The sequence below is a fragment of the Rhizophagus irregularis genome, chromosome 12 (assembly GCF_026210795.1).
Source record: "Rhizophagus irregularis chromosome 12, complete sequence".
In the NCBI taxonomy this organism is placed as follows: domain Eukaryota; kingdom Fungi; phylum Glomeromycota; class Glomeromycetes; order Glomerales; family Glomeraceae; genus Rhizophagus; species Rhizophagus irregularis.
Window position 1 is genome coordinate 2,937,945 of NC_089440.1, and position 8,282 is coordinate 2,946,226.

General features: G+C 30.6%; 3 protein-coding genes across 4 annotated transcripts; 1 reads left to right on the plus strand and 2 right to left on the minus strand.

Annotated features, from left to right (window-relative positions):
• The first annotated feature begins 6 nt into the window (after positions 1-6).
• OCT59_004150 lies at positions 7-1,700 on the plus strand. 2 transcript variants are annotated; one of them, XM_025320273.2, is made up of 6 exons: positions 7-93; positions 585-966; positions 1,033-1,074; positions 1,166-1,212; positions 1,279-1,332; positions 1,409-1,700. In XM_025320273.2, the coding sequence occupies exons 1-6, from the start codon at positions 72-74 to the stop codon at positions 1,432-1,434; spliced, it is 573 nt and encodes a 190-aa protein (XP_025171716.1). In that variant the 5' UTR covers positions 7-71; the 3' UTR covers positions 1,435-1,700. The 2 variants fall into 2 exon arrangements, with proteins under 2 accessions (XP_025171716.1, XP_065996735.1); XM_066148101.1 differs by lacking the exon at positions 1,033-1,074 and having other exon boundaries at positions 1,179-1,212.
• On the minus strand, positions 1,456-3,820 carry OCT59_004151 (RuvB-like 2). Its single transcript, XM_066148102.1, has 11 exons — positions 3,747-3,820; positions 3,606-3,663; positions 3,342-3,539; positions 3,075-3,268; positions 2,899-3,005; positions 2,740-2,833; positions 2,519-2,642; positions 2,365-2,459; positions 2,042-2,280; positions 1,847-1,976; positions 1,456-1,773 (listed from the first exon to the last, which is right to left on the minus strand). The coding sequence occupies exons 1-11, from the start codon at positions 3,747-3,749 to the stop codon at positions 1,594-1,596; spliced, it is 1,422 nt and encodes a 473-aa protein (XP_065996736.1). The 5' UTR covers positions 3,750-3,820; the 3' UTR covers positions 1,456-1,593.
• Positions 3,821-4,780: 960 nt separating this feature from the next.
• Positions 4,781-5,149, minus strand: OCT59_004152 (uncharacterized protein; the record flags this gene model as incomplete). The annotated part of the gene is made up of 1 exon (XM_066148103.1): positions 4,781-5,149. One exon carries the CDS (start codon positions 5,147-5,149, stop codon positions 4,781-4,783), a length of 369 nt encoding a protein of 122 aa, XP_065996737.1.
• Positions 5,150-8,282: the final 3,133 nt, after the last annotated feature.

The window sequence follows — 8,282 nt, forward strand, 5'->3', positions numbered from 1 at the left end:
TTTTTTGAGAATAAAGATATCCTCCTTTTTTTCAGACGGGTATATCCTAGATTCTTCAAAACTTATTAATAATGCCTGGAGCCGCAAGGAATTGTATTCTTATGAGACTTTCCTAATATTTGTTATATTATCAAGTGGATTTTTCGTAAATGTATCAGATAAAATTTTTTTTTTGTCAAAGTATTGAAGATATAGTCGATCGAATATTTATAAACGAGATATCCTTTTTGTTGATTAGAAATGTGCCAATTTAATGTGTCAGCGATTTCATTTAGATATTGATTATTGAATTCATAATAAGTAAAATTTAATTAAAGTATTATATGGGAAAGTTTCATAGAAGAGAGATACAGCAATCTCTCTGGACACGAACGAACGTAAAGAGTTATGATCCACCATTCACTTCCATTTTTTAAAAAAGTTGGGATAAGTGTGGATCATACTTGTTGCTAAGTGCATCATTTGGAAAGCCTTCCACAATTTCAGATTTCGAAAATCTTAACCTTGTTGCCTACATTAGCATACGAGTGAGATTTCAAAAGTGGAATATGGCTTTACCAATTTTTTCTCGTTTCTTTAAATAGGCTCAAAAACGTACAAGGTTCCTCGTCGTCCTTTCGAAAAAGAACGAATTGATCAAGAACTTCGACTAATCGGTGAATATGGTCTTCGGAACAAACGTGAAATTTGGCGTGTAGCATACACACTTTCAAACATTCGTCGTGCTGCTCGTGAATTATTAACATTAGATGATAAGGACCCTCGTCGTTTATTTGAAGGAAATGCCTTGATTAGAAGACTAGTCAGGATTGGAGTATTGGATGAAACTAAGATGAAACTTGATTATGTTTTGGCTTTGAAAATAGAAGATTTTTTGGAAAGAAGATTACAAACTCAAGTTTTTAAATTGGGTTTAGCTAAATCAATTCATCATGCTCGTGTTCTAATCAGACAACGCCATATTCGGTACGTATGAATTTATATAATTTATTTTATAACAATGAGGTTGGTAATCCTAAGTGTTTCAAATAGTGTTGGTAAGCAAATAGTCAATATTCCAAGTTTTATTGTTCGGTAAGTACTATAATAATCATTGGTTTAAGTAATATTGTCATTTAACGCTATTTATTCGTTTATTTACTGTTTGTTTATTATTTCGATTTAGCCTCGACTCTCAGAAACATATCGATTTTGCCCTCACTTCGCCTTATGGTAATTTATCATATATATTATTTAATATATTTAGTTATAATTTCTCACATTCGTAACTTTTTATAGGTGGTGGACGTCCTGGTCGTGTAAAGAGGAAACGTCAACGCTCCGCTATTAAGGGTAAATTATATTAAGAGCACTGTATTAATAATTTTTTTGCGGTTATTAAACAAATTTCCTTGATTTATTCTTGCAGGTAAAGAGGAAGAGGAAGACGAATAAACGCAAACTTTGTAATTGATTGACTTTTGGAGGCAATTGGTTATATAAAGTTTATAAAATATGTAACTTAAATAATAATATATCGTTTTGCAAAAAAAATTTTTAATTTCTATAATCTAAAGTCTCACAGCCAATTGATATAAAATAAAATTACAAAGACTAAGTTTCCATCGCATCAGTATTTTCTGTAACTATAGTGTTTTCTACGCCTTCCATTTCAACAGGAATTTCATTAAACATGTATTGTTCTTGAAATTCTCTCAAGTAATTAACAGATCTTTTTTCATCCAAGAACAATCTATAAACGCGTCTTATGTCAACAACATCGACACTACTCGCCTATAATATATGTCCAGGCTAGTGTTAATGTTTTATATAAAACTGAAAATGAATCATAACCTTTTGCAGTTACCTTTCTTTTTTTAGCTACAAGATGAGCAGCCGTAATCAAGTGTATTGCGTATCTTAACGAGGTCTCCATTCCTATTTTTGTTAATATATCACGTGCTTCCTCAGTCATTGTTACATCTTCTTCTTGACATCTTTGGTTTTGGATATAAATATGTTAAAATGAGCAAATAAATAAAGCAATTTTTAAATGTCTTACCTAATGGTTAGAATTTGTTTGATCGAATTGTCATCATATGGTATTGTACTAATGATCAATAATCGATCTAACAAATCAATTGGAATCCCATGTGGGCTCTTATACTTAGTACCTCGAATTCTTGTAATACCGCGATTGGATGCCATAATGACGACCGGCGCTCTTTCATCCTCTAACGCACGATTCAGATATGAAAAACATTCAATATCAAGCATATGAACCTCATCAATAAAAAGTACCTATAAAAAATAAAAAAGTAATATAAGTAATTATGATTTCTAATTTTATTAGCAGGTGAAAATTTCATCAATATTTTTACTTACACCGGGAATAATTTCGGCCTTTCCTTCTTCTCTCCATTCGGTAACTTTCGTATTTATTTGGTCTCGAACCTCAGGCTTAATCTCGCCAGTATCACCTAACAAAAATATTAGTAAGTTTTTAAAATATGTCCATTGATATAAATTTTCTTATTACCAGAGAACAAAGCTAAAAATCCCTGTGTTCGACTATTTATCACATCGATCTCATGCAGTGATACTGTGTGAACCACTTCTTTACGTTTTTGCAATTCGCCTTCGGGGCATTGAACAAATCTAGTCTATATTCATTATTGAAGATTTGATTATGTTTATATGAAGGAAATATATGTACATAATTTTCAAGATTCATCTTTGATAAACGAAATATTTTTTTACATCAGCACCCATTGCATCATAGTCCCTAGCTCGAGTAAACGATCTACCCAATTTAGAGATCTTTCCCGATGATTTATCGATAGTGATAACGTCACTACAATTTATAAATAAATATAAATATTTCATCGAAAATTATCCCATCCTGTTTATAGATATTACCCAGCCAAAACCTTTTCTTTGTTTAATACATCTATCATTTTATGTCCCAATTCAAATATTGTTTCCATGTCTGTTGTCTTAAGAGTTATCTTCCCAGTTTTATTACCCTTGATAAGTTGAAAAAAGTTAATAATTATAAATATATGACGATTAATTTTCAATAATAAATTACTTACCCCTGTGATTGATCGATCGATTTGGATTTCAACGACTTCGCCTTCAATTATTTCAGCTTCCTCTTTTATACGTACTCCGATTGAACGTCTAAAAGCTTGTGTGAGCGCCTCAGTCTTTGACATTTCAAGGGAAAAAATTTCAGAAGCAGCAAGCATTGTAAAAGGTATATCTTTGCCCAACGCTTGTGCCATTCCTAAAATAATAAAAAGTATTTATTTTTCGAGTGAAATGTGTCTTCTCCTCTCAGGTATTAATACGAGACTTACCCATTGCGATAGCAGTTTTACCAGTCCCTGGTGGGCCAGCCATGAGAATAGCCCGGCCTGCAATTTTACCCTCCTTAATCATTTGCAGAATCACTCCTGCTGCTTTTCGGGCTTTAATTTGGCCCACCATGCCTTGTGCAACTTGTCGAGGTTCCAATGAATCGTCAAGACCAAGACCCCGAATGTGCGAATGAGCACCTAAGAAAAGTTGATTTTTGGTCTTAAAAACAAAATATCTAAATATTAAATTAAACAAAAACCAACCTATTCGTTCCATTTTCGTAACATCTTTAATTTCTGAAGTGGTCGTGATTGCACCTGCCTGACATACATAGGTCTATACATTGAGAACGACATTTTCGGAATGTCAAACTAGAACAGAGATAAAGAGATAAAGCACTCTACCATATTGTTTAATTCAACAAAAAAAAAGCTTCTGTAGTTGATTTGATCAAAGGAAGCCTTTATATTGCGTGTATATGTAGATAATCATTTTTTCCATTCAAGATCATAATGACAAATTTTCACTCCACGTGATCTTTAATAGGATCCCAGCTACACCATCGGGTTTGGCCCGCATTACGGCGTTATGCACTAACACGTGAAAATAAACAGTGACGAATAAGGGCGTGACGAATAATTTTTTACTTACTCGAAAAAACAAGTCCCTCAGATATATATAAACAGCCGGAGGAGTGACAATGTGACAAATATTTTTACGGTCACGTGCCTAAGTTTTTTTGATGGTGAAGCTGGGAAAAATTAGGATTCCAAAAATTACCCTCCTCATATTACTTTCTTGATTTGGTCAAAATGCATGATTATGTATGATAACCATATTCTTTTCTTGATCTGAAAATTAAACATTAACACATATTTTTTCAAAGAATCTTTTTGTAAGACATCAATATTAATAAAATAGATTTAATGAAGAAATAATGCAGTAATATTTTATATTAAACATTAAGAGAACAAAGTTTTTAACAAGTTATTTTTATTAAATATTCAAAATATTTCTTTTTTGTTTAATACTGCGTTTTGAGACAAGAAAAGAATATATGGTTGTTATACATAATCAATGCATATTTTGATCGGATCAAGAGAGTCAAGAAGGTAATTTTTGCAGAACCAAAATATACTGTATTATAAAAAGGCAGAAAAAAAAAACTATCATCAAAATAAATAAAATAAGTATAGTGTGCACAGTCTAAAGTCAGGTAATATGCAAAAAAGTGGCCAAATTTTCAACCATATAGATATCACGTAATTTGATATATAAATGCATTTGACTTACATATTATAAATTTATTAATATTGTTATTTATACGTTAATTACATTATTTGGAATACGTCTGTGAGATATATATTTTTTAACTGCATATAAAGCTTCTATTCCCTTCAATTCTTTCTTATATGCATCCATAAATCTCCAACTCCGCCTAGCATATTTTCAAATTTGTATTAGTAGCATCAGGAACCATTTTCTCCAATCCTTTAAAAGTATAATCACAATTATTTCGCGTAAATTGTTTTGCTGCATTCCAAAATTGTTCAATAAAATTTAATTCACAATGGAATTTTGGGTAAAAAATAATCTTATGACCTTGATCTTCAATAATTTCTTGAATTAAGGGTCTTTGTGCAGCAAAATCAAGTTGAAAAAAGAGAATTCTAACAGCACAGCAATTATTTTTTGTGGGTAAATGAATTTTGCATTCAGAACAAATTCTTTTTAACCCTTTTTTCCATAATCCTCTCTCTTCTAACACTAATTTAATACCTTTTGGATGCCCATCTGAAAGATACATTGATTGAATTTTCCCATCAGATTTGAATTCATCTTTAAACTTTTTTTACTATCTGGATTAAGATTCATATGATGTGCAATTAAAGCATCAGGCGCATATTGTAGTATTATCAAATGCAAATACATCTATAGAATCAGGATATTTTTGCTAAAAATAGAAATTGCTTTTTTTACTATCTATTGCATATAAAATAATATTGTCCATTAAAAATAATAAAATATGATAAATTTTCAAAAAAAAGAATAAAATAAATTAATGTAACATTCCTGTCACACGTTAAATAACCAAAAACAGGCAAAAAAAATGGCGCGAATTGCATAAACTATTCGCAAATTTGTATAAACTATTTACAAATAGTATAGGTTAATTCGCAAATAGCCAAAAACAGCCAAAAACAGCCATAAATAGCCATAAATAGCCAAAAATAGTCACTGCTTTTTGCACCATTTTTTTTGCCAATTTTTAGCATTTTGACCAGTATGTTTAACTAAATCTTCATTTGTCCACCATCCATCACGGTTATTACAGGACCCTGAACAATATATATATAGGTCAGATGAAAAATTCAAAATTTACTAAGGTCAATAAGCAAATATTTTTCATGTCTGCTAAGCAAACTTTTATCTAATCCATAAATTTTTTACATTGCTAAGCAACTTATTTTATGACATATATATATTAATATATAATTTTTTTTATAAAATATGTATATAAAAAAAAACTAAAAAAACAAAAATTTTTGAAATAATGCATGGATAAAGCTATTATTATTTTTTTGTAATATTACAACTTATAAATGTTTCTTATTAATATTTTTGTATATCTGTTCTGTAACTTAAAAGCGTAATTTAGGCACTTTAGTCAAAGGAAACATCCAAAACCTTCTTAAATAAGTTGTTCAACAGGTTCAAATCTACTTACATATAAATTTTTATCATAATTGAATAGATATTTATGGATTTATTCATGTTTTTTGTAATGCTACCAATATGCGGAATTTTTATTTTTAAAATTTACTGTAAAATTTATCAAAAAAAATATTTTTAAAAAATTTTCTAAGTAAAAATGAAATAACTTTTATTGATTATTACAAAAATTATAGTGTAAAATTATAAAAAAAACAGAAAACCACTTATTTTTTTTGCTTTCATTTTTACAGCAATATCCAAAATAAAAAAAACATTTGAAAATTTTGTTGCTGATAATCTGCCAGGTTGTCAGCTTGCCAGGTTGCCGGCAAATTGAAAAAATAAACAAACACGTGACAAGTTCATTATGTAACATAAAACATTTGATTTTGCGTATAAATATTGTTTTATTTTCTTTGCGTAATGCCTAAATTAAAACTAAATTGATATTTTCGTTGGTTAATAGTTGAAAGAATTTTGGAAGGCGCGTTATATAAAAGAATAGCAGAACAACTTAATCTTAGTAAAGCCTCTATTTCTAAAGTATTTTTACGTTTCAAAAAATATGGATGTATAGATTCATTACTAATAGAAGAACGATTAAGACTCCTTTCGATTGATGATATAAAGTATTTAAAAAATCTTTTGAAAGAAAAAATAGATTGGTATTTATGGGAGCTGCAATCTGAAATGGAGCTGTGATTAGGCCATCGTATTAGTTATGGCACTCTCTAAAAAGCTATACAGTCAACTCCCTCTATAGTCACTCCCGTTATAGTCACATTTTACTATATAGTCACACCAGTTGAATGTTCAAAACACTTTATTATTAAAATCTATCCTATATAGTCACAATCTATCTATAGTCACTATCACACCTATCCTCAAAAATCTTATATTAAAAAGAACCGTTTATAATCACAGTTATATAAAGAATATATTAAATAACTTGGCATCTAATAATCGTACAAAGATGTATCATAGCTTGTTAGAATCGTCTCACTGAGACGAATTGAATGGTGGTAGTTTTATCCTTTTCCTGTGCAAACAGTCTTATGACTTTATCTTTTATTTATATTTTGACATCGAAAATATGATCGAACAATATTACAAAATAAGAAAATAAACTAATAAAAAATAAAAAGAGTAGCTTCACGACTCATACAAGTAAAGAAATCTAAACTAAAATAAAATTAAAGCAAAGAAAAACTAAACTATTACAGAATCGCATACCCCAACTTTACCCGAAGGCCAGTGTGAGTCAACTATCCAACATAGTTTTATCTTTTTCCTGTGCAAACAGTCTTATGACTTTATCTTTTATTTATATTTCAATATCGAAAAATAATCGAACAATATTACAAAAATAAGAAAATAAACTAATAAAAAATAAAAAGAATAGCTTCACGACTCATACAAGTAAAGAAATCTAGACTAAAATAAATTAAAGCAAAGAAAAACTAAACTATTACAGAATCACATACCCCAACTTTACCCGAAGGCCAGTGTGAGTCAACTATCCAACATCCAAAAATCCAGTCCGTTACCAGAAAGAAATCCTAAGAGGTTGAACTGTTAAGCGGCGCAGAAAATCCAAGTGCGAGATCCATGATCCGCCCTGAATTATAGAAGAGAATATCCAAGAAATCCAGGAATCCTGAGAAACTGTCGCCAAAGAAGAGTTGTGTTTTTGCGGAGAAGTAGTAACGAGAGAAGGACTTGAAGATGGGCCATGTAATTTAGAAGCAGTCGAGATACCCTGTAACTCTTCCCAAGCATGGAAAAGAACATTCCGACATAGCCAAATTTCACCATATAATTCAACTTGGAAGTCATTAAGAAGAGGAGAGATAGTCTTATATACAACAGAAAGAGGAAAATATTGTGCCAAAAATGTCATCAAATGCGCAGGTAACAGTCCTCTGGTAAGCCAAAGACAGGATAGAGAAGGAGTTTCACAGTTCCAGCAATCTAAAGCAGAGAAACCAGATTGGAAAGTAACATCCAAAGGCTTCAGGGACAAAAACGAAGATAAACAGGAATCTCTGAATTTAAACAACTTCAGAACGATGTGTAAAACATGGATTGAGATCCGGGAGGATATAGGGACAAGTCCAAAGATGGTTCAAATCTTCAGGAGCAGAGTTGCATAGTGGATAAAGCCAATCCGGAGAGTATAAATAAGGTTTGCGTTGTTGAAGAGTAGATAAGGTAGGTAGCATATC